Below are 26,405 nucleotides of genomic sequence, written 5' to 3'. Positions count from 1 at the left end.
CGCCCTGCGCGTCACATCCGGGCCTCGCGCGCACAGCGCCGCCTGCGGCCCGCGCAGCGTCGGCCCCAGCGCGGCCCTCAGCGCGGCCCTCAGCGCTTCCGCACACCCCGCCCCGCACACGCAGCTCCCCCACCGCTCCCCTGCCTGCACACAGCAGCAGGACCTCCTGGCGGCTGAGAGCAGCAAGGAGCCCTGCGGCCACAGCAGTCCTGTGTGAACACATGGAGGCCCTTGAAACACGTCAAGACAGTTGAAAGGGAGACGTTTGTGCCTGTTTCATCATAGAATTATAGACTGGTTTGGGTCGGCAGGGAAGCTCATCTTAAAGCATGGGCAGGAACACCTTCCACTAGACCAGGTTCCTCCAAGCCCCATCCAGTCTGGCCTTGAACGCTTCAAGGGATGGGGCAGCCACAGCTTCACTGGGAAACCTGTGCCAGTTGAGCCCCACTAAAGAATTTCTTCTTAATATCTGATCTAAATCTACCTTCCTTCAGCTTAAAGCCATTTCCCCTTGTCCTGTCACTCCAGGCCCTCATCCCGAGTCCCTCTTCAGCTCTCCTGGAGCCCCTTTAGGAACTGGAAGGGGCTCTAAGGTCTCTCCAGAGCTGCCTTTTCTCCAGGTTGAACACTCCCAGCTCTCCCAGCCTGGCTCCAGAGCAGAGGGGCTCCAGCCCTTGGAACATCTCTGTGCTCTCCTCCAGACTCGTTCCAGCAGGTCCGTGTCTTATATTGGCAACCCAAGAGCTGGAGGCAGCACTGCAGGTGAGGTCTCACCTGAGCAGAGCAGAGGGGCAGAATTCTCTCCCTTGCTCTGCTGCCCGGGCTGCTGGGGATCAACCCAGAACACGGGGGGTTTCTGGGCTGCCAGCACACATTGCCAAGACCTACCAAGCTTCACATCCACAAAGCATTCAAATTTTAGTCTTCCTGTCACCTTCTGAGGTCTGAGAATTTTCCTCACCATGTCCTCTCTCAAGTTTCTACTTAAACAAGTAGAAAATGCTGGTGAGGTGGGAATGGGAAACTGGATCTCCAACCTTTGGGCAGGACACTGCTGATCAATGCCCAGCAGCCCCACAGATGCCTTTGAGGAGAGTACTGCCAGAGATGTTCTGCTCTTGGTTTGCTAAAGATAACAGGTAATTTTCTTGCCTCTCTCCTTAAAACTGGTCATTCCTTGGAAGGAATAGTGGCTGGTCCAAGCAGACCTACCTTGTCATGAAGCTGGTTCGTATTGGCTGATCACATGGCTGTGTAGACACTATAGGAGGATTGATGTACCCGGGAAGGCAAAAGCTGCACAGGAAGATTCAGGTGTGATTTCAACCATTCTCAGGAAGCCAGGAAACAAGTAGAGGCTGTAGAATGTCTGCAAGGTGTAGATGATGTGTTCCAGATGTCTGCCCAGCAGTAATGTGAGCAGGCAGAAGGTCAGCAGCACACACTGACAGTTCCAGTGCTGAGAAGTGACTGGAGCAGAATGGAACCAACCCAAACTCTTGTTCAGGAGGTAGATATGAAATCCAGCTACAAGAACTGCAGAGATCAACTCTAAATAGTGACAGGGAAGAAAAGGAAGTAACAGGCAATTGCTGCAAGAATGCTATCTTCGCCTGTAAGCCAAGTATTTCATGCTTCCATAGGTACTGACATTTCCTTCACCTACCCATTTTAGTCTCCCTTTTATTTGTGTTTAGCCAAATTTCTGAAATAGCCACAAAATTAATTTTTGTGTATAATTTTTACCTAATGGATGAGGCAAATGGTTTTCTCAGAGCACATTTAATATGTTTTCCATAGCTTTAGACCAGCCAACATCTCATTCAAAACTTGACACATTTATTCTTCTGAATTGACAGATTCAAGTTAATCCTTTTATTTTTGAGAGCCATTTATTAAATGCAGTTAACATGACAAATATAGGCTTTCCATATTTGTAAAACCAAATCCTAAATCCATATTTATAATTTAGCTCTGTATTTGCTGGGGTATAAACACAATTAGAATAAGGCATACAAAGGACTTGCAGCAACATCTTGTTGCATCTGAGACATCATCATGCCCATCATCTTATAAAGGCATTTTTCCTTATGATCAGAAAAGGAAACAAAGCTATCAATAAAGGATCTAAGAATACTCTGACATCTGAAACAATGGCAATTTGCTTTGATGACCTCTGTACAGAGCTGAGCAAAACTTTTTAATTTACTGCAGATAGAAACCCTAATTTTTATATGAAGTATGTGCATTCAGGCTGGTCCAAAACATTTGTATGCACATGCAAACTTATATGTAACTTTTATCTTTATTTCAACAAAAGTAAATTTAATTGCATCTTTCATCAGGAAAGTCTGAAATAATCAATGCCGAAGCCATTTCCACAATTACTACTCACTTCATTCTTCACTAATCGATGTGGGCAAACTGTTTCCTGGGCTTTTTTATATATATAAGAACAATTTTTATATAAAAGAACAATGATGAAGAACAAATATTCCAGCACTGCTATTTGAACTGGATTCATATTAATGGAAAACCCTCCATGGAGTGGATGACAAACCCTCTCAGAATGAAAGCTTGGCTCTGATACACTTGCTGAGCAACTGGACACTTCCATATACACAAAAAATCTAGGCAAAGAAGAACCGAAATGGAGGACCTGAGGTGTGGGAAAGCTGTTAACCATCCCACTTGCAAGCAAAAGAGAGAACAAGAGAGAATTAGTATCTTTCTCTAACATGTGTATGCCATTCCTGTAACATCCTTCCACACCCCCAGCAGCACAGTGGGGAAGAGGAGCAGCCTAATCCCACTATAATGCTACTTAATACCAACTAGTGCTCATTTTCAAGGAAGCCACGGTACATTTCCTCAGTTGTAATTCATCCTTCTTCCCACATTTCAGAGAAAGGTTTTATTATGTAGCATTTTTCATTATGACAAACATGAATCCAGGAGAAAGGCTGCTGTTGCATTCAGCTTTTTAAAACACAACACACTGACTGGTGAGTACAGGTATCATTATACAGGAAATCAAGTCACCCAAAGCCTCTTCACTGTGAAGAGAGTAAGACCGGGAAGGTTCACAGAACGCAGAGAATGGAAAGAGGATCAAAAGCAATTTTCAAGGCATACACAAACTGAAGAAAAAGGTGCTTCGAAGTCTACGCTCGTTTTCCTCCCTTTAAAAGTCTATACTTTGAATAAAAGTCATTGGGGAGGAGGGGAAAGGTCATCACCCAGTACTTTTTCTAAATTAAGTTCCACAGTTTTGTTTTTGTTAAAAAGAAGTAATTTATAATTTAACACCTGTTTCAGGATTCTCAGATCTGTGGTGATGTTAACAGTGCACTTAATTGGCATTATCAATTTTTTAAAAAAAATTAAAAAGCAGCTCTGAACTTTGCTTCTGAGATGGAAGCAGTGTCTCTGAACCAGCAATGATTCCTGTTACTCTTGCTTTGCATCTTTCAAGGCCTGAAGTCTTTCTAAAAGGGGTGGGTGGGAGTAATGCCACATTGAAAAGATCCAGTCAGAAACAGGGAAACCTAAATTATCTTTGTTTAGCTTGATCAAAGCAGAATATAGGTCTTTAGCCTTCCCAAGTTCCTTGGCAAATGCATCTGCTTGAAACTCAAACCGTCGGCTTAATACAGTCAAACAAAATGAGAGAACCTGTGGAGAGAAATGTATTAAAAATTATTTTAAAATTCAGCTATCTGCAAATTCCTTACAGTAAATACTACTATATCTACCTTTCCACATCCCACACATTGCTGTGGCTTTAGAATGATCTCACTAAGGTTTATCCATGCCACACCTTAAACCAAGAGTCTTACTCAACATGCAGCACTAGCCCTGATTATTAAAATGAGACACCCAATACGGCCGCTAGAAGCTTCAAACTTTCCCAGTCAAAACAAAATCATTATTTAAATAAGATGATACTTCAGCATCTATGTCTTGAAAACAATTTACCTCATTGTAAGGTGAAAAAATGAACTGGAAAATAATCATCAAGCCTATCAGGGTAGGCTGGGTGTCATAGAAACCAAATGCAGTAAAGAGTTCTTTTCGACCAATTAGCACAGCAAACAAGAAGAAGCAGAGGAAGGAATTCATCTAGAGAAAGGAAACAACATTCTTGATTAAGATGAGTCTAAACACTACATAATATCACATTACAGATGTGCATAGGAATGCCACTGTAAATGGCTTTTGAACTATTATACAAAGAGGAACAAACAGCTGGTCTTTACCTACTTTCTGAAAATGCATGCAATAAAGAACCATTATTTTCAGTCAGAGAGCAAAAAAGTAGGCTAAGTAATGAAGGAAGATGAAAAGATAAGAAGACAAGTGAGGAGGGAGTAGAAGATAGAACCCATCTCCTTGGAATTAAGCATAGGTTCTAAAAGTTTAAAGGTAAACAAAATGTGTCTGTGCTGTGTTGCACTTCCTTTCCCGGAAACAATCTCTGCTTCCATCTAAGCCATGCAGCACTGTGTACGGTTTGCCTGGTTTTTCAGAGCCAAGCGGCAGGACCATGCCTTACCAAGTTTTCCAGAGAGGGCAGTCGGTACCTTTTCAATCTATCCAAGTGGCTGTTTGGTCTTTTTACAGCAATGTGAAAAGAATACTTTTTGTTATTGAAACACAGGGAACAGAAAAGAGGGATGGCTGTGACAGACAGCAAACAATACAGAAAAAGTGTAAGACATCGCAGAAGAATTTGTGACAAATTTCTGAAAGTGAGGATAAAGTCCACCTATTACAGCAAAATAGTAGTATCTAGAAAGTGGATCCAAAGACAAATTACATGAGTTAGGAATGTGGCAAAATTACTGTAACAGTTGGTAGCAGGGATCAGTGCTGATGTCAGAAGTTGGAAGGTAATCACCTTAAAGAAAGCAAGAAGAGCCTCACTGAAGTGTTCAGCTGCAGAGGTAAGAAAATGCCAATGCGAAACCAGAGAGATTTGCTTAATCGGGAGTTTAATTGTGATGTTTATAGCCTGAAAAGCTTGTGAATAACCTTAGAAAAAGAACAGAATAGCACTCCTGGAATGGTGCACGCATCTCAAGAAAGATATGATGGAATTTACAGAAGGTGCTTGGAGGGCAGCTAAGAGAAACAAAACAGAAAAGGCTGAGAACTTGGAGAAAAGAAGGCTGAGTGATATCTGGAACAACACAGATCTACACCAAAGCAATTACATATCTCTACGGAGATTACTTCATTGTTCACCCCCATTTTGGCAAGCACCAAGAATGGCACAATAAAGTTATTTATCAATAATTAATGCACAAGGTATGAGAATACAATATAAATAAGAATGCCCTCTTGTGTCAGATTTCCTAATCCTCAATCACATTCCTTCTCAGCTTTACAAGGAACAAGGCTGACAGAAGCTCTCAGACACATGTGAAGCTTTCTCAGAGGTAAAGACAAAAACCTAAAAATCTCAGGCTGGGAGTCAATACACATCTAAGCCTATCCTTAGCACAGGGATGGAAACAGAACTTCAGAGAAGGCCCTGAGATTCAAACAGACAAGCATTGCAGAGCAAAAAAAATGTGTCCCAACTTGTCCTGGTATCATCCAAGAAAGGGTTAATTTTTATGGTAGGTAGGAAGGGGCACGGCTAGGACTCAGAGGTTATTCTATACCACCTCACATCATTGCCACTGGAGATGGGGGGAAGGGAGACTCTTCTGAGGAGAAGGGGTTTCTTCTAGTCAAGAGAACCTGGCGAGGGAGGGGCCCAGTATTGTCTACTATTGTTTTGGGTTTTTCTTGTGTGTGAATTCTTTCTTTTCTTGTATCCTCTGTCATTAGTATTGTTGGTTACTGTTCCTTTTCTTATCTCATTGCTGTTTCAATAAATTGTTCTTATCTCAACCTGTGATCTTTGCCTTTTGTGCTTCCAAATCTCCTCTGCAATCCCGAAGCAGCGGGAAGGAGGAGAGGAAAAACAAGGGAGTGACAAAGAGCTGTGTGTGGTTTGGAAAGTGTCGGTGGGGGCACTGGATTGGGGAGTACCATTCCTGAACCACAACACAACTTCAGAAGGCTGCACAGATGAATTAAAATGGCAGCAGACATGCTTTCTGAGAAGCTTCCTACCAACCAGATGAAGCAAGGAGGGGACAGAAAGGTGAGTGCATATTCACCGTAGAGCAAGGAAAAAAAAAACAGACCAACTTTCTGTCACAGAGCATATCAGTGTACACCTGAATGTACACTTACAAATCTGGAAGCAAGCAGGCATTTGGAAACAGCAATAACTACAAAATACTCCAGAAAACACCCCAGTTTAAATAACTTACCTGGCTGATAATAATATTTTTGACAGTGTGACCTAGTTTCCAGTGACCCAATTCATGACCAAGTACAGCTAGAACTTCTTCATTTTTACATCCTTGTTTCTTATTCTGAGGGAATAACAAAGCAGAAGTAATATCAGCTATGACTGAACACCACTGAATAAATTTCTTACTTGTTTGTTTTTAACTTGATCACTTAAGTGTCCCTAGATCAGGCCATTCCCTTCTAATAGCAGGTACACATATATAATTTCTTATTGAGCCTTTTTCATGAAGATACTTACAAAAATATAACCTTTTAAGTTCAGGAAGATTTCTACCATGAGGTGGTGGTCTCTTATTTCAATGTATGCAGACATGTTGATGAAAACCTGGAAGAACACTGGAAGATTTGCCTTCCAAACTCTCTCCTAACCATCCCCTGATTTCATCCTGTTTCTTTACTCAAGAAAAGCAGTACGATGGAGGCAGGCATTCAGAGCTCCAGACTTCCAGAGAGAACTGAGAGCAAAGCCCTCTCCCTACTTCCTTCAACACTCAACATGTGGCCTTCCTCCCAAGGCACCAGTGTTCCTTTAAAAAGGAATGACAACATCCCTGCCCTAGTCAAAAAACCCTATGAAATGCCTTAAAGCTATCATTAGGAAGGACATCTGCACCTTTGCAGGTACATCAGGAAGTCAAAAACAAGCACAAGGGCTGAAGAACCTGTTGAAATGGAAAAAATGAGTCATTATAACTAGACCAGGTGAGCTCAAAATCCCCTCCTCTCATCACCCATTTCTGCAGTTTTTGCCAAACCAAATCCTGGACAAGGAGAATTCCACCACCAACATGGTGTCAAGAAACAGAAGCTGGTCTGAGCAATAATCTAGACATTGGCCTAACCTTAGCTGCACAAGTCATTTGTTTTTCTCAGAATTACTCCTTCAGGTTCTTCAGAAAGTATTCCATCAGCTTTAACCATCCCCATACTCTCCTGAGGTCACACCAGCTGTTAGAGCAGGCTCCTGATGGAGAGGCCAATGCCAGGCCACCATTCTGTTCTTGATCAGGGTGGGAGAGGATGCACATGTAGAATCTGTCTGTGTGTGCTCACGTGCGTTCCTCCTGCACCAAAAATTCTGCGTGCAGTAAAAAGCACACAAACGACACACTGAGAATTAAAAGCATTTCCTGCAAAAGGAAGCTTTAGTGCGGCAGTTCCAAGAGAGGGAACATGAACTAAAACCCTGAACAGGTCCTTTATTCAAACAATTACATGGAAGGTCTAGTTTTCACATGTTTTGCTAAAGCCTCTATGGATTTTACAGTCTCTTTGATGCTCCAACAGCCCCAAAAATTCCAATTAGCAAACCAGGAATATTTTGATGTTGAAATCATTAGAGTTTGGTTTTTAGCAACTCACTCAGAACCTTTAAAATACATTAGAAAGCACAAGGGAATCTCACCAAGAAGTTAATGTAAATAACAAGATGAAAAACAAACTCACTTTGGTTTTAGACTTTGTTTCTTCATTCTCACCATCTTCTCCTTCTGCTGGTTCTTTGTTCAATGCAGAATAGTCTTCCAAGAGGGTGTCAAAGAGCACTATCCGCTTATTCTTGAAGAATCCATAGAAATAAGCATTGCTATGAGAAGAACGCTTCGAACCTGAGGGGGAAAATTTACATTAAAGATCATGATCTGAATAATCCCCTGCACCAAAGCCTGTGCAGCATGACACAGACCAGACTCCTCCAAAGGAATTCTCAAAGTCCCCAAATGAACAGTACACAAACTCAGGCAAATCAGTTTGCAGACAGAAGCATATTTTAAAATCTAAGTAATGATGACTCCAATAGAGAAATGTAACACAAAAAGCACTAAAAGTGTAAGCAGTCATGAAGATCTAATGTCCAAGAAGAAAAGCAAATTCTATTGCAATTTCAGATTTAGACTGGAAAGAGCATTCTGCATTGACGTTGGCTCCTGGCAAAGAACCTGTGCTAAATAATTTAGAATGTGCCAGCAAAGATGATTGGAAACAGATAAAGATGAAGATTTTAGAAACAGATAAGGAGAAGATGAAGAGATGAACTACAGGTAATATTATTTTTGTTTGAAATAGGTCATTTTTTACAGCTACCTTTATCTAGATCAGGTCAATCATGGACTGTTTCTACCATCAAAACATCTGAGGCCAAGAAACTCATCTCTTTCCATGGAATGTCCATGGTTTCAGCTGATTAAAAAGCTTTTTTTTGACTATGGAAAGAAGCTGTTGCAACATCAGGACTGAAAGATGTCTCTATGAGAGCAGAGGTGGGGGTTTTTTGCAGCAAAAGATAAGATACACTATAAATGTATGAGCTCCATAAATCCCTTAGAGAACAAAACATCCACTGTTCCACTGGAAGCCAACCTGTGGGATGGTCATGGTGACCTTCAGCACCAAACCAATACAGATTGACAGAGGAAGAGACTGGTCAGAGTATGAACCCTCAGTAACCAGTCCCTTCTCAGTGAAGAAATCAGAACAGCCAGAGGGTAGCAATGTTTCCTTTCACCTGCGTATCATAAAAAACTTCATTCTCCACTAAGTGTTGGTAGAGAAGGAACCTTTGTAATCTCCCTCTTACAGAATGAACCCTGAGATTACAGGACTTGGTTGGGCATGCTACCAAGAAGTCAGTTCCAGAGTGTGAAGAGCCAAGACAGAGTTCAGAAAAACACTGGCAAAAAGATGTTCACAAATCCAGTCCCCCATGTCAGAAAGGAATGGTGCTGGCTCATTGCTCTTAAGGATGCTACACAAAAAAAACAGGGAGGGGGTTGGAGTTTCGGCAGCCTCCCTGCCACTAAAGCAGACATCCCGGAGAAGCCCATGCAGCACACTGCACAGGGGCTGCAGTACCAACAACTGGCTCACAGGACTTTCACCATGGCTAAAAGCTGGGACAGAACCAGCAGTACATTTGAGAAAACCTCTGCACTGACTCTCAACCTTGAAAAGCTTCAACTTTGCCTGAAAAGAGAAGAGTTTCCTGTGCCCCAAGTGTATCAGTAGTTCCCAGCAGCACTGAGGCAGAGCATCGGCAGGATTTGACCAGCCCAAAGTTTAGAAAATCACAGCTTCCTGGCTAGATAAAGCCTTCGCCAGCCTCTCTGACTGCAAAACTCTACCATTTTAGCTCTTTATGCCATCCCATACGGGTTTCACCAAGTCAGTAAAAAACACATCTGAGCCTCACAGGTGGAGCACAAAACCAAAACAAAATTTGGAAAACCCCTGAAATCAAGTTCAGACAGGAGCAAAATGAGTAATACTGGAAATGTCAGATAGTAAAACACTCCATGAACATGGAAGCAGAGAGGAAGTGACATGGCAGCTGGCACATTCCATATTCCATGACCTAAGAAAAAAAGAAATTCAGTACTAGAAAGTGAAAAAAATTAGTCTCAAGTCAGAGGTGTAAGTCCATCCAGCCACACCATAAGAAACCATACCTGTGAACAATTTTGGAAGAAATAGGCATTTTTAACTTTCAAGACTTTTTCAACTGTTTCACCAAGGACTTTGAGACGATTAATGCTAAACTGAGACTAGGAAAAAAAGGTCTTCCCTTGTTTTACAGTTCTAAAACTGTAATCTTGACTACTTTCCTGCTTCCATTCCTGACTGAGCCATGTATTTCCATTCTACAAGAGCCAGGTCAATGCTTCCAACCAGAGGCTGAGTTCAGGCTGTACATTCAGCTTCACTTTTCTGACCTCAGGGCAAAAACCAGGAAAATGCTACAGACATTGACAACTACTGCAGTATCTGAACAATGCAAGCAACTGCCCTACTACAGCATCTACAATCAAAACTAAAAAAACCCACAAATTCAAAATTATAAAGTCTGTTTTTTTAAAAAAAGAATAAATCTCACCTTCAACAACATACACCTTAGTCAACGGGAAGTCAATGCTCTTTGCCATTGTTTCAATTTGTTGCTTGAGCTCTCCCTCCGGAAGTGGAATGAATTTATCAAACAAAGGTGCAATATAGTCTGCATAGATTGTAACAAGCACCTGCAAACACATGGAGATATTAAGAATGGGGCAAGGAAACATGTGTTTAGTGTTAAAGGTGGAGCCTAAGTACAAAAAGAGGGCATAATTTCAGAAAGAAAACACTTGATAAAGCAGAGTCCTGTATAAGGTAAGATCTATGGCCAGGGTCTCTACGGACTGCTTCGTCTGGTGGCAGGTCTGCAGTTTTGCAGTTCAGCAGCAGGACAGGGCGAGGGCAGGTGCACAAACCAACTACACACCTCAGCAGAACTGGTGTGAACAGTGCAGAAGACAAGGCCGCTGGGCAGCTGGGAGCAGGGGGGTCATTGGTGACAGGCTGTCACTTCCACACAATTCACCAGTCCTGGAAAGCTCTAAAGTGTTTCATACTGAGCTGCGGAGCTGAAGGATCCAGGAGACAGTCTCACTTCTAACTCCTGCTAACTTGCAAAGCCACAGTCTAAAGAGAGGTGAGAAATTTCATGTCCCCTATTTTCTTTCCCTCCTCCCAGCTGTCAGGAGGGAACTGCCTGATGCCTCTGGGTCCACCTTGACCCCCCTCAAAAAATATCACCATAGTGCTTCAAACTGGCATCAGCTGCAGCTCAGCTGAGCAAGCCAGAACTAGAATAACACTGTGTTGGGAAAGAAAGCTGAACTCCCTTTCCTCACACTCTGGACCTTCACAAAGTGATTTTTATTTATTTATTTTAAAAGTTTAAATTCTGGTTAGCAAAAAAGGAGCAGGACATGAGAAGCAAATGGACATCAACATTAACTTTGAAGTTATCTTCACATTTTATTTCACCAAAAACAACTACCTGGACTTTTGACAGTGTGTGCACTGTTGAAAAAGTTCAATGAAATCAAAAACCAGGGAAACAGACTTCTGCAAAGTCAGAACAACTGAGGGTATCAGTATGAAGCACCACTAGAAAATAAGGCGTTTTTATTACTGTAACTGTTAAGGGCTTAAACCTGTGCAGATATTTTGCAGCAAGTGTAGGAGGGTATTTCATACAGCAGAAATCAGCTCTTTAGTCCAGACCAGTCTCAGACCATCTAGCCCGTAGGGACTAATTTTAAGGTTTTTTATCTCAGATCTTTGTGTAATGCCTTGATATCAGCAGACTGGTAGAAGGATGCAACTCTAACTCTGATTAAAGAGTCATGGAACTGGAATTTTTCCCTAAACCAAACTCTAAAGGGTAAACCTAACACCTCTTAGGGTGGTTTTGCATGTCAAACCAACACATTAAGGCCTGAAACCCTATAAAGCTGCAGTGAGGTGGCAAGCCTAAGAGCACCAATTGTCTGGGCATGCACTTAATCTGGCATGGACTGAAGGGACAGTGGCATGGACAGCCAGGGCCGAGGGCCTGGGAGAAGAGTGCGCCACTAGGTCTTGCTATATATTCTTTTAGTACAGGAAGATTGTAACTCTGCCAAGACATTTTTTTCTAGCTTTTGTTAAGATAGGCCAACCCCTGTTTTATCAGGTTCTAAAGTATCTGTAATACCTCAAGACAAAATCTACACTGATAGCTCAATGGGAAGGCACAGGCAGCTCAAAAATAAAATACCAGTTTGTGATATGAAAATGAGAGAAAGAAATATGGCGTCAGCTGAGTATGTTCTGGTTCTCACCTTGAAATTAAGTGCTTGGTACTACTCACCTACACCTCTTCTTTCTAGTAAACTGTCGTGGGTTGAGGTGGCTGGGTTTTTTGGTAGCGAGGGGGGCTACATAGGGGGCTTCAGTTAGAAGCTGCTAGAAGTTTCCCCCCCAATGAAGCCAATGATAGCTGGCTACAGGAGGGACTTCCTGCTGCTGGCCAAGGGAGAGCCAATAATCATGCCTCTGTGATAACATATTTAAAACAAGTTTGCTGGGCAGAAGAATTTTTTCCAGCCAGGGGAGAGCTGACTGAAGCTCCCGGGAGGCCCCGCCACCTCCCCCGCTGCGGAGGTGGTGGTGGAGGGTGTTGCCCCGCAGGCTAGGCCAGGGCGGCAGAGTGGCCCCTGCCAGCAGGCACTACCCTCCCTTTCCCCCGGCTGAGTCAAGCCGGGCCAGGGCGGCCTGCCACAGTGCAGCCGAGCCCATGCTGGAGCAGATGGATGCACGGAAGAAGGCCATTACCCCCTGCGGAAGGCCCAGGATGGAGCGGAGTCCTTCAAGAGACTTGTGGCCTGTGGAGAGGAAAATCCACGCTGGAGCAGGTTATTCCCGGGCAGGACTCATGGCCCTGTGGGGGATCCATATCAGTACAGCTCACCCTATGAAGGACTGCATCCTAGGAAGGATGGAGAAGTGACCCTTGGGACAGTAGATATTGAAGAACTACTGCCTGGGGGGTGGACCCACGTTGGAGAGGTCCATCAAGGACTGTTACCCGTGGGAGGGACCCCATGGAGCAGGGGAAGGACTCAGAGCTGTGGCCCCCCCCTGTAACCCGTGGTGAGGACCACGGTGAAGCAAGCTGTTCCCCTGCAGCCCATGGAAGGGTGACCTATGGGACAGCAGATCTGGAAGACCTGTTGCCTGAGGGGTGGACTTGTCCCCCTGCACTGCTGAGGGGGGAGGAGGGAGAACATGGAAGAAAGGAGGGGTGGGTGGAAAGTGTGTTTAAGACTGTTTTATTTCTCACTCTTTAGATCTTATCCTGTTAGTAATAAATTTTAGTATTAACCCCACATTGAGTCTGTTTTGCCTGTGTGACCTCTCCCAGCTCAGAGCAACTTTAGTGAGTGCCTAGAATCTGACCAAGGTCAACCCATGACATAAACCTGCTCAATAAAGACTATAAAAGGGGCATTCAGAAAATTTCTCATATGAGCTCATACAACATTTTTTACCATCTGTATTTTAAAGAAAAGATGGCAAGAATAAATACAGTCAATGACAGGTATAAAGGAGGTTAAAGAAAAAAATCTTTCAGTGTACAAATGAGGGCAGGCCATTTCAGAAAATCCTGTATCTTTCATCCTGAAACTACGACTTATTTTAAAATTTCAACTTAATCCTTCTATGAAAAAGCAAGTCTTTAAAGCCTTAAAGACTAAACACTTCACATATGAACTGGATATCACATAAAGAACTAATATCCAATTTTGCAAATAATAAGGCTTCACTAGAAAAGTCTGCAAGTATGGACTGCTTCACGCCAATTGACAGAGAAGTAACTCAAATGCTGAGTTAGGATTTAAGAGCATGCTGCTGATCAAAACTTGCAAGAAAAAGAACAATTCTTTGAGAACTGTTGTCTGCACAAATCTTTCTGTAACAGCCATTTCAATACAAATGACCTGGCATTTTTGACACCTAACATTATGATTTTTCAGAATATGTTCAGTGACAAAAAAAGGGAAGATGTCAGAGCATAAGGGCACCTGGACTAGAGAAGCTTAAGAAAGAAAACAATCACAATTCCTACCCAAGTATTCCTAAAAGTTTTCTTGATAGTGCCCTCCACTTCAACCTGGAAGTCTGAACTTGAGATGAGAATTAGGGCTTGGCTGACCCATACTTACTGTTAGGCTAATAAGGCAGCCTTTATTACATCACTGTAATGTAGTAATTCTTTCAATTGTTAAGGTGCTTTTCTAATCTAAAATGAATGATTATATACAACAGTACTTGTGTAATTTCTGCCTTGGGTGAGCAATGGTTTGTATATTGAGCAAAAAGACAGTAGAGCACTATGCTGAAAGAGACAAAAAATACAGCCTTCAGACCCTGGAGTAACAACATAAAGTATCAAATGCTTATGATGTATATAAAAAGATCCTTTTATATAAACCCTAAAAACATCAGTTACAATTCAGTACGAAAGCAGCTATATAAGCAGAACCAGGAATGGAACATTGCTACTCACCTCGATACCAAGCAATGCACCGAGGGCTGTGTGCAATAACCTAAGAGAAATGCCTGATGCAGATACAACTGATCAAAGCATGATCTGCTTTGTCTTGCCAAACTGCCAGCAGTTGTCCCTGTGCCCTTTCTATATTTAAGAAAAACCCATCACCACATAGTGCTGTATTTCCACTACCTATTCTAAAGCTTTTTCAATGCTTGTTTTTCAACTGATGAAGACACTCCGGTATTGAATAGATAAAATATATCACATTAATGTGGACAATTAATATGAGCTGTTATTTCTGAACAAGTACAGGGAGCAAGACACTCTGTTAAAGTTTGTAGACACTAAAATTCACATGAGATTTAGATTTTTCTCCGTTTCCTTTCAGCTGTATTCAGTGTGCTGAGCCATGCAAATAAGCTGGTGTTTGGAAGAAACCCAAACATATTCTCATACTCACCAAGGAAACAACTAAGGTGAAGAGCCAGGCATAGATGAAGAAGTAGTCTCCCCCTATTTTAATAATGTAAAGCAGAAGAGATGTCACTGGCAACAGAATACACTGAGTCACAACAAACTTCTTGATAGCATCCTTAAAAAAAAATCCCAGCGTCTGAAAAGAAAGGATAAAGAATATCAGTGATATGTCAATGCAAATATTAATGTGCCACTGCGGTTAATGAACTGATCCCTTCAGATAAGACAAATGGGAAAACAGCGATGCCAGTGTGGTAAGGAAATGAGAGTCAGTCAGAAAAGGTGGAAGAACATTTTCAACTCCTCTGCTAGTAGCTCCTTACACAAGCACGGACGCGAGCCCATGCAGATGCTTTCTTCTTTAGTCTGACCCAAACCCTTATTTTGTGTTGCACATTCATTAAAGGAGAAAAGAAAAATTTAAGCTTATCTTTACCAATCTATATCCCAGACATCAAGGCATTCTTAGAGAATAAGAAATACTCAAAGAAACACAGTTACTGTAAAATGTTTTGTCTTCCACTTAACAGTTGTCTCCATTCGTCTTAACTTTCAGTTACCACTATGCTAATTGTCTTAAGTGAAAATATATAGAAACCCTATTACAGATTTTCAGCAATACATTGGGCATTTTACTCCAAGCTTCCACTGACATGGAGTTACTACTCAAGTAGCTGTCTTGGGTTTTAAAATTAGCATAACTTTAATAGAAGCAATAGAAATTTCAAAGACCTCTACCTGAATGAATTTGATATAGTGACTCTGCAACATGATAAGACACACATCTAGCTCTAGAAGCTTAATATGTAAAGATCTTTCCAACAAGGCCGTACTGAAAGCATATACTATTTCAAAGAATTTGTCTGCAAATAAAAACAGGTCAACTACAACCAATTTAGCTCATATTTGCATTTTAAATCTTTTTTTACTTCCAGCTCCACAGTCTTGGAGGAGTAGAACTAGAAAATTGCACAGTGTCTTTCATCTTTGCCCAGCATATTTCCTGCTTTCTAAGGCAAATATGACCTTGAGAAAAATCCTCATTTTCAGCAAGCCATTCCTAGAGAAGGAGTCTATCTGAAGATCAGTCAATTATCATGCTAGAAATGCTAGAAATTCCCAAGTCTGGGCTGGTACCGGGTGTGATTTTGGCTCATTCACCAAGGACCAGCCCTTCAGTCTGAAATGAGAGACAGAAATTTGACTGTGTTTGTAAGACATTTAGTACCTCAGACTGAACTGGACCTGGACTGAGACTTCAGCTCTCAGCATGAGGACCACTGTGTGGCAGTGAATATAAATGAGACCCTCCTGGGATGATGGAAAACGGAGGATCCTTTATTAATGGCTGAACAAGTTCTTATATTCCAAAAAGGTGTGGTAACAAAACATCAAAACATGGGGGGGGCCAGTGCAGTCCTGTTCAATCACTTTAAAGCTTCTTCCCGGGACACTTCTAATTGGCCATTTTTTCGCAGGCTTCCATCAGAACTTCAACTCCCAGCGTACACCACGACCATTACACAACAAGCATCCTGTATTAACTCACTCATAACCCCAGACAACTGCTGTGAAAAAACCCTTGTAAAAGATATCATGCAGGTAGCTCAGTCAAGCACTTAATCTCCATGGTCAGTGCCAAACCTTCTCATTTGATTAGGCAGTGCTTGCACTGACAACAGTGAAGTACACAGATTGTGTGCTCCAAGAAGAAAATGCTCAGAGATACACCCAGAATACTGCTTATCCTTCCTAAAGCACACAAACCACATGAATTCTGCAGGCTCTCAAGGCACTTTTAAAAGAAGCCCAAGCTGTTAAGTGCAGTATTTGGCCCTCTCCTGCACAGAGGCAGGACTTGATCAAGTTAAGCTCTCCATCAATCAGCTAGTCTGCTGACTGGCTTTAATTCTACTGCCAGTCTCTGGACTTAAGTGTGCTGAACATAAAGGGCTTGCAGATCCTGCACCAAGATGGAACTTATTCCTCACTAAGGTAGGAGAAGCAACCGAGCTGCAGGCCTGATGCCAGCTACTCAGGATTGACATGAGAGACAAGAGTGAGAGATGGCTTTTGATGTGTTTAAGAATTCTGAATGTCAAAAGGATGTCTAAGCTAGGCCAGAAGCAAGAACAAGGACTTTGCCAGACCTTACAATCTTTGAGGACTGCAGAACTTAAGTGATAGCTGGAGAATAATCCAAATACATTAAACAGATATTTCCCCTGAAGAAAAGATTGGTTGACTCATGCTCTGGAAACATGGGAACATTCCTTCCTCCCTTGCTAGGAGTGGATGTTAGCCTGCCAGTGTGCTCACTGTTAAGTCTACAGAAGAGAAGGGGATCCCCAGGACTCTGCCTCAGAACCACCTGGGACATGAATGGCCATGGACACCGTCATTCTGACAGCGACCATTTCCTCACTGGTAAGAGGAAAAAAGTTAACATGTGGGTTTTTAGAAGCACAAGACTTTTTTAAAAGACTAGAGTGCTAAATGGAGTATAAAAGAGTTCCGAGTTTGTCACGAGCTCAAGGTTTATGACTAATTAGAACAATCTTCAGATTTGCTTCCCAAAGCCCGGAGCAGCATCTGCCATTGGCCCAGTATTCAAACATCGCAGGTGGGGCAGACACGTGGCCAAACCAGCCTTGTTGTTTTCTGGGAATACAGACACAAAATTGTGCAGTGAGAATTTTCACAGCTGGGCTTCCCTACTTAACAGTATGCCACTAAATAATTGATGTGAACCAAAATAATACTGGATGTGTCAGGACCTACACATTTCTGTTTTAAAGGGTGCAAACTGATTACTGCATTTAGAGCTTTTTTATCACTTTTTTTCTTGGTTGTTTATAAAAAGGAATATGAAACATCAATTCATCAATTTACCAGGAACGTAAGAGTTTAGAAACAAACTAATTTCACTTCTTTAGGTCTTACCTTGCTCAGTCTTCCTGCCTCCACAGAGACTGGAAGATGAAACTGGCAAATACCAGAGCATATCTACTGATATTAAAATGAGCCAAACAGATTTATCCCACATCTGCTACCCATCCAAATTTCATTCTACTGCAAAAAAAACCCCAACCAACCAACAACTTCCTAGGAGACTTGGAACAGAAAGTAATGTAGACAAGACCAGCTCGGTCCGAAGCAGAAAGCGTATCTTATGCTCTGGCATGAAATGGCTAATGATGTGTCCCAGATTGAGGTTCTTCTCCCAGAAAGAATATCTGATCTCACGAGAAACTGATACTGACACAGGTTAAACCAAGTTGTTGAAAGAAATTAAGAAAGCCAGAGAAGAGCTGAATTCTCCAGTTTAGTAAAGGCTGATATAAGAAATCAGCAGGCGAAACAAAATGAGGAGGAGAATAATTCCTCAGTTTTCTTTCACCTGGTCAGTGTCCATAAATCAGGACTGACCCTACTAAGCAGTGATCCAGACTTCTAAGGGTGGGCATATGAAGGGCAAAGAACAGTCCATCCAAAACTGAACGGGTGAGGTATGAAACATTCTTTGTCCCACCCCCAGAACACACACTCAGAGGCACAGGCTCACAGATGTGCTGCAGCATGGGCACTCCTGCAACAGCCACAAACTGTCATTGCTCTGATTTTTATGCAGTGTAAGTAGAAGAAATGTTCCTAAAACCAACGATCTTCAGCACAGATATGGACAGACCAGCCCATCTAACCAACCTGAAGCCATTGGGTCAGTACAAGTGCTCTCTGCAATACCTGTTGATTGAAGCCATGTTTCTCTTCTATGACAAATGTATTATATAAGCTCCATGGGAGACCAGTCACAGCACTGAAGAGTGTTGCAAGCAGCAGAAATACCAATGACTGAACAATCTGAAACAAAAAACCAAATAAATCCACCTGATATGTACTGACCCATAACATAAATATTCAGGGTGTTAAAAATGGACTTTAGGTCAGTGGTTTAACTGAAACCGGTTAGAAGATGAAGCTAGATAAATTCACAAACATAATTTGTGATGATTAGATTACTGCTCACTGGAATAGCTTACTAAGGATTTGGGACACAAATTTGGATACATGCCTCATCCACAGCACAAAGACAACATAAGCAGTAACCTCAAATTTCTTACCCTTTTACTGTGCAGGAAAATCAAATCTAGAATTAGTAAAAAGACAACACTCAAATAAAGAGCACCCAAAAGCCTGACCCACCACATGGTTTGACTCAAGTAGCTACAAGACTTGTAGGTTTTTAATATACAAGGCTATTTTAATTAGTAAGCTAATTTAAAAGTCATATACTGTTACCAGTTTTCAGACTCACACCATCATTGTGTGCACCAGGAAGTATCTGATATTTTTACTATAATATACGGTAGCTAAATCCCACTTTTAACTAAATGCCAACTTTGAAATAAAAACTATTACTGCAGCATGGAACAAATGTTCTCACAGAAATATAAAGCCTGCTTACCTCATATTCTTGTCCAAATCCAGCATGACCAGAGATCTGACCAGACAGTTTCCAGAGAAAAGGAATTCCTCCACAGAGGAGAATCATCTTGAAAACAAAACCACATAGCAAAGATACAGTATGAAAGACTGTCATCTTAATCTACTAAAATTTCAGCATGATAAGGATCTTTTAAGGGTGAATAAGACAAATTTTATAATTAGGCTTTTTGTCTCCCTCTGATCTTAACAGTGATAAAGCAAGCCTGGAATATCTGGCTGAAATAAAGCATACTAGTAATTCTAACACAGCATCTCCCCTTCAGTTAACTTGCTGGGTTAAAGAATCATACTTCAAAAAGGCAAAAGCTTGAAAAACTGACATCCAGTTTCATCAGCTTTGGTCACAACAGCCTCTTTTAAGTTCAGACAGTTCCAAAAGCCAATAAAGGATGCAGTTTAAGCTCGAAGAAAGTGGCAAACCTGGACAGTGAAGGCCACCTCACTTGAACTGGAATGTGATAATCCCAGAACAGATGCTGAGAAACAGAAAGACACAGCTCAGCATCACAGACAGGAGCAACAACTCATCATTACAGACATGTAGAGAAGAAGCTGCACATAGCCTACACATGAGGGCTATCCATGGAAAAGCCCTCTAAGGTCATTGAGTCCAGCTGTTACCCAGCACTGCCAAGCCCACCACTAACTCATGTCCCCAAGTCCCACATTCACACATCCCTCCAGGGATAGTGACTCCACTTCTGCCCTGGGCAGATTGTGCCAGGGCTTGAAAACCCTTTCCATGGAGAAATCTTTTATCCCAGATAAACCTCCTCTGGAGGAGGTTTAACTTGAGGCTGTTTCCTCTTGTTCTCTGTTCCAATGCTTGACCACCCTTTTAGTGAAGAAATACAATACCCAATATATATAATATCCAGTATAAGAAATACAATATCCAATCTAAACCTCTCCTGTCACAACTTAAGGCCATTTCCTCTGGTCCAGTCAGTCCTGGGAGAAGGACACTGGCTCATGTTCAGCTGCTGTTGACCAGCACCCCCAGGTCCTTTCCCAAAGGGCAGCTTCCCAGACACTCTACCCCCAGCCTGGAGCGCTGCTTGGGGCTGTTGTGACCCAAGGGCAGGACCTGGGAGCTGAAAACTGTTTCGAAAACTGCTCATTCAGGCCAGTGTTCAATTAGCTGGGAGCTTTAACTCACATATTCCATGTTTTTTTCCTTGGCTTTTGAACATCAGCATCACTATGACACAATCAATTCGATAATGGCAGCAGCAGTTTGAGACATACCTATTTTCCAGCTGTCTATCACCATCACAGCTGAAACAGTAGAACAACATACACACTAAGATGCTTGTTGACTTAGTAACTGGCTTAGAAAGCACCAGCATAGTCTGGATTTTGTGGCTCAGGTGTGGAAGACAGCTAGATGCACTAATTTCCTTAACAAATCAATCAGCTACCAAAATCATTGTAGACCTGTTATTACAGAAACAGGGACAGAACAGAAAGAAAAGTCAAGAGAGAAAGCAAAAGCTGTGCTTTTCCTACACAGGCAAGCACAATCACAGAATGGTTTGGGTCGAAAGGGACCTTTAAAGATCACAGAACGGTTTGGGTGGGAAGAGACCTCAGTCCAACCCCCCTGCCATAAGCAGGGACACTTTCCACTAGACTAGGTTGCTCCAAGCCCCCTCCAACCTGGCCTTGAACACTTTCAGGGATGGGGCAGCCACAGCTTCTTCATGGACCACTGACCCAAGAAACCCACCGACTCAAAAGAAAAGAAAGACTGAGAATTAGCATGAGAGTAATTTAACCAACGGAAAGTAGAATACTAACTAATAAAAGAACTATGTAACTTGTAGCCAACAAACTTCCATTTTGTTTCCCAATACGTACAAATGGCATAAAGTTTTGATGACCAAGGAGCCAGCCTTCTGTGGGTTACCACCAGCTCCCAGCAACCCCAACTGTCTTAGCCTGTCTTTGAAGGAGAGGTGCTCCAGCCCTCTGGCCATTTCTGTGGCCTCCTCTGGACCCACTCTGGCAAATCTGTGTCTTTCATGCACTGGAGACCCCAGAGCAGGAGGCAGCACCGTTGGTGGGATCTCACCTGAGCGGAGCAGAGGGGCAGAATCACCCTGTTACCCACACTGCTGTGGATCAGCACAGGACGCAGTTGGCTCTCTGAGCTGCAATTACACGTTGCCAACTCAAGTCCAATTTTTTGTCCACCAGGACCCTGAAGTCCCTGTTCACAGGGCTGCTCTCAATCCACTCATCCCCCAGTCTGTGCTGGGGCATGCCCTGACCCATGTGCAGCACCTTGCACTTAGCCTCGCTGAACTCCATGAGCCTGTCAAGGTCATCCTGGACAGCGTCCATCCCTCCTGCCCATCAGCTGCCCTGCTGACCCTGGTGTTAGCTGCAAACCTGCCGAGGGTGTCCTCAGTCCCACTGCAGATATTATACAGCATTCACCCTACTATGGACCCTCGAGAACCACCACTGGTTTCCATTTGGAAACTGAGCTTTATCTCTTTGGATGCAGCCATCCAGCCAGTTCTTTATTAATCTAATAGTCCATCTGGCAAATCCAATTTAGTGGCTACAGCGTTGTGGAGGACCATAACAATAGGCCTGGATGAAGATAAGCACGGACTGCAGACTTGGCTCTTTGAATAGCAGGGCACTAAATTCAGTGGAAAAAGAATTGCATTTCAATCATGTATATTTTCCTTAAAAACAACAAGGGAACCTGTTTTGGCTAGAACTCTTGAAACCAAGATAAAGCTTCAGAACTTTTTGACTCATTCCATTTGCTAAGCGGTACCACCTTACCGTGCCCACCAAACCACTGCTGGAGAGCAGCTTCGATTTACAAATTAAACACTGCCTCTAAAGTTGCTCAGAAACACAGAAGCTATTCAAACTCACATAAGAATTGCCTCAAGTTTTACTCAGCATACCAAAAATCCCAACAAAAAGAAAATAACAGACTGCACTGACACAACATCCTTACAAGTACATACAAAAGGAAACAAAGTACAGGTTGGGCTGCACAAAGGAGATTAGGAAATGTGGAAGGTAAGAGGCGTCACAAGTCTTAAGTACTGGGTTTGCATCATCATTCTACAGTTACATGACTGACTATTTTACAATCCTATTTTCATTAGCTTTTATGACTGTCATTTTTGCTTCCTTAAGTTTATCATGAAATAGGATCATACTTCAATTTTACTTGGCAATGCCAAGCACTTCAGGATTCCTTTTTGACCCAGTTGTGCTACTGATGAGCAATGCATTTCAGCAGCGATTTGGAACAAAGTATATATGTATGTGATTTTCAAACAGTCTTAAGAGTCTTAGAGACTTCTAACTCAGTGGTTCTGTTTTTTTCATACATGTGAACGTTACTTGCCCAACGTAATTCTTATATTTCAGATGTATCAATTGGTACTCTCCTTGTTCTCACAAGCTTCTCTTTTTATCTTCTACTTAAATTTTATCTAAAAATGAAAGTACTTGCATCCTTCCAAACACAGGGAAAGGTCTGCATTTTAACAATTTAAAATAGCTCTCATGCTGCTTCATTATTTGGCAACGGAAACCATAATATATTAAATATAATAAAATAATAAAATATAAGGTAATGTTGTAGTTGTGCAGTATGACTCAGCACTGCAGAGAGAAATTACGTGCTGTCTGAATAATTATTTCTTATATAGCAAATACAGCCACAAATAAGGAACACAAAAATGTCAGTGTTTGCCATAAGAATGCCAATGGTGCAGCTACACGGGATCATTAAGAACCAAAGTGTTTCACAGTTCAAGTACATGAAAAATATATGCAAGGTACTTACAGTGCCCTCAATCTCTGAATAGAGGCCTGACCAAAAGCTGAAAGTACTTTTGTCCAGCTGATAGAGACGAGATTTTTCAAATGTTTCTGAATCCATGATCTGTCCCAATTCTTGTGGTACATGTGTTGTTGTTCTATACACCCGTCTCTAAAAAATCAAAGAAACTAAAGTCTACATCTAATATTTTTAAGGAGACAAGATTTAAAAGTAACATCTAACATGATTCAATGGGCCACCACAGAAAGTTTAAAAAAAACAAAAAAAACCCAACCAACACACAAAGCAACAAATATTCCTAAATGCCTGTTTTCTATCAAGTTCCAAATACAAAACTGAAGCATAATTATTAACGTTACAACCAGGAACTGAGTTGCTGACTTATTAACTTATTTAGAATAGTTCAAATACAGATCACACAAACTGATTTTTCCACAGGATGTGACTTACTGCACCACAGTAAAGACTAAGCAGAATTTGAAACCAAACACCAGATCCTCCAATGCAAACCATGAGACTTCACCAGAACACAGATCTACAGCGTGGCTGCACAAACGAGGTGCTATTTCATTCTCAGTACAGAACTTGCCACTTGAAAATTTTTAAAGAATAAAAGTCTTTTCCCTCTGATGCCTTATCTTGTTTCAGTATACTTACCCCTTCTCAAACGGTACTCTGTCATTTCAAAACACATTCTCCCTCTGCCCGGGGCACCAGTCTGCAGTATCCCCGATCACAGGGCTCACAGGAGCTGGCAGCACCGCTCCCTGTCCTCTGCAGCGCTGCCCACCCGGGCCTGGCACGGACAGGTGCGCGGGGATGGCCCCGCGTTCTGGGCGCTGGAGACACCCCGGTGTGCGGCTGCTGCTGAACCTGCCAGGGCTGACCCTGCTCTGCCCCACGGGCAGGATGGGGGTGGAGAACCTGCTGGCAGGAGACAGCCAAGACCTGACAGAAGGGACACTCCGTGTTGTGTAATGATATACTCTGGCGTACGAAAAGGGGTGTGGGACGTGCCTTCCAGGGTGGCTATCACTCGGAGGCCGCCCAGGCATCGCCTTCGCCTGGAGGTGGCGAGCGACGGCCTGTGCAGCGCTTGCGGGGTTTCCCCCGCTCTGTCCTTCACCTGTCGTTACTTCAACCCACGCGTTTCCTCATTTTTGCTCTTCCCGCTCTCTCAGCTGTCCCGGGGAGGAGAATCGAGCTTCTGGGGGTGCTGGGCCGCCAGTGACCCCACCGCACTCACACAACTCATCGTTGTGAGCATCCTCACCACCTGCTGAGGCCGCACCCCGGGACAGGGCCGAGCCCTCCCCAGGCAGGCGACAGGCCTCGCGTCGCTCGGCCCCAGCCCCGGCCCCCGCCACGTGAGGCTGGGCCGGGCCCGGCCCGGCCCCGGCCCGCCGGCTCCCATCCCCACCGGAGCCCTGCCGACCTGCCGGTGAGCCAGGAAGGCCTCCCAAAGGTAGACGGCCCAAGAGAAGAGCAGCACGGAGCAGAAGATGCGGCGCTCGGCCGGCAGCTCTGCCCACAGCTCCCCGGGCAGCGCCATCGCCGCTCCGCCCGCCGTGCGCTGCGGCGCCGCCTGGCGGCCGGAGGAGCCGCGGGAGGGGGGCGAGCGGGGGGGGGGGGCGGGGCGGTCCTAAGGGGCGGGCTGGGCTGGGCCGGGCTGGGCCGGCTCGGCTCCGCTCGGGTCGGACTGGGCTCAACTCGGCACGGCTCGGCTCGGCTTGTCCACCCCAGTCAGGAGCCCACAGGGCTGGGTCAAGGCACATGGAGGTCAGCCTAGCGAAAATCTGAGTGTCAATGCATCAGATGTTTAAATTATTTTTCTCAAGTTACCCAGACTACGCACAATAATGCATATAAAAGCTTGCTAGTACTTGTCCAAATCCTTTTACAGCAACACTAAGAGAAGTACAAAAATTAACACTGACTGCTCTAGTACTCACTGATTTTCTCTCCTGTGCCTATTGCAGGCAGCCCCTTGGCTGTCTCTCAACAGCTGTTTTTTATCTCTCTGCAATGCAGTATCATCGACTCTAATCCTACTATAGTAAGCTCTGTTAAGTCCTTCCTAAAATAAAGCAGGCTGGTATACCACATCTTCCATAAAGTCATTTGTTTGGCTGCTTGCTCTCCCATTGCAGAGAGATACTGTTGCAGAGAAATTCCCATAATGTGGGTTCCTTCCTTTTTAAGAAACAGGGAAGAATTCAAGGGATTTGCTGCTCCTGGTCATGCCACCAGGGATCTGCCACAGAGGCAAGCAGCTGCTACGGACCATCCCTGGGGATGAGCTGAGGTAGCAGTTAACTTGGCACATAGTAGTGACTGACTCACGCGAAGGACCATGAACTGGGCTTCCCAGTACAAGAGACATGGAGCTACTGGAGTGAAGGGCTATGAAGGTAACAAAGGGACTGGAACATCTGTGATATGAGGGAAGGGTGACTCCTCAGTGTTTTACAACACTTTAAGCATTTCTTGTCATGGCTTTTGCCTAACTCAGTTCATTCTGAAGGGAAGCACACCTCTTTTCCTGAGTCAGAATAAACCAAAACTGTTTTGGGAAATAAAAAGCTACAGACCTACAAGGAATCAAGGGTTTATTTAGAGCCAAAACACCTGCTTCATATTTGGTCTCTGTAATGCTCTATGAAGACAGCACAGTGCTGCTGAAATCCAGAGTTCACCCAGCAGCACTGAGGACACGTGCCACGCAGAGCACAGTGACTGTGTAACAGAGACACACATTACAAGGGGCATTAATGAATGCTCCTGTTTAGCCAGTTCTTGATATGGCATTTTAGTATCAGTCATTCATCTAGTGTCTACCAGTTCAAAGTATAACAGAACCTGTTTGTGTATTTTTATCATTAACTTTTAATAAAATAATGCCAACTTAATTTTCTCATTTTCTACCAGTTACTTTTGTTACTATTTAGCAGAATAACCTGTAAAACATACCGAAGCCTAGCGTTTTTCTCAAGTTAGTATGTCCCCGCAGAAGAAATACTGCCAGGGCAGATGAGGCAGTGCTACTCCTAGTCAGGCCTGCTACTGGCTGCCACTTTTCTCCTTTCATAGAGGAAGCTCTAGAAATTCATCCAAGATGGCCACGTCAGAGCCCTCCCTGGCACTGCACTGCATCCCAAATAATCCCTTACCTACCTTCCTTCTCTACACTTGTAAATCTTAAGATAATTTCAAGAAGAGCAAACAGCTCTCCTGTCCCACCTCACCCCCTCCAAACTCAGGGAATACTGTTGTGGGAAGTCAGGAGAGCAGAAGGGCTCAAAGGCAGCAGTTGTAAACTTTAGGGGGGAGACCAGGTTTAGCACCTCACAGGGCCAGACAAAGAGAAGG

General features: G+C 43.3%; 1 protein-coding gene across 2 annotated transcripts; it reads right to left on the bottom strand.

Annotated features, from left to right (window-relative positions):
* Positions 1–1,875: 1,875 nt before the first annotated feature.
* ZMPSTE24 (zinc metallopeptidase STE24) lies at positions 1,876–24,605 on the bottom strand. 2 transcript variants are annotated; one of them, XM_027713640.2, is made up of 10 exons: positions 24,472–24,605; positions 23,040–23,186; positions 19,173–19,259; positions 18,452–18,568; positions 14,691–14,843; positions 10,244–10,385; positions 7,822–7,982; positions 6,333–6,437; positions 3,982–4,125; positions 1,876–3,678 (listed from the first exon to the last, which is right to left on the bottom strand). In XM_027713640.2, the coding sequence occupies exons 1-10, from the start codon at positions 24,586–24,588 to the stop codon at positions 3,454–3,456; spliced, it is 1,398 nt and encodes a 465-aa protein (XP_027569441.1). In that variant the 5' UTR covers positions 24,589–24,605; the 3' UTR covers positions 1,876–3,453. The 2 variants fall into 2 exon arrangements, with proteins under 2 accessions (XP_027569441.1, XP_039241686.1); XM_039385752.1 differs by lacking the exon at positions 24,472–24,605 and adding an exon at positions 23,694–24,404.
* Between the last annotated feature and the right edge of the window lie 1,800 nt (positions 24,606–26,405).

This window comes from Pipra filicauda, unplaced genomic scaffold (genome assembly GCF_003945595.2).
Source record: "Pipra filicauda isolate LSUMZ 115617 unplaced genomic scaffold, ASM394559v2 scaffold431_size579624_pilon, whole genome shotgun sequence".
Classification (NCBI taxonomy): domain Eukaryota; kingdom Metazoa; phylum Chordata; class Aves; order Passeriformes; family Pipridae; genus Pipra; species Pipra filicauda.
Note: the sequence above shows the minus strand (reverse complement) of the source record. Positions and strands in the feature narration are given on the sequence as shown.

What these genes read in the sequence shown, in the direction of transcription:
- ZMPSTE24 (XM_027713640.2), bottom strand. Translation starts at nt 24,588, where the DNA reads ATGGCGCTGCCCGGGGAGCTGTGGGCAGAGCTGCCGGCCGAGCGCCGC. An exon ending in GATTTGGACAAGAATATGAG is followed by an intron (nt 18,569 to 19,172) that starts GTAAGCAGGCTT and finishes TTTTTGTTTCAG; the next exon opens with ATTGTTCAGTCATTGGTATT. An exon ending in TAAGGTGTATGTTGTTGAAG is followed by an intron (nt 7,983 to 10,243) that starts GTGAGATTTATT and finishes TTTCCCCCTCAG; the next exon opens with GTTCGAAGCGTTCTTCTCAT.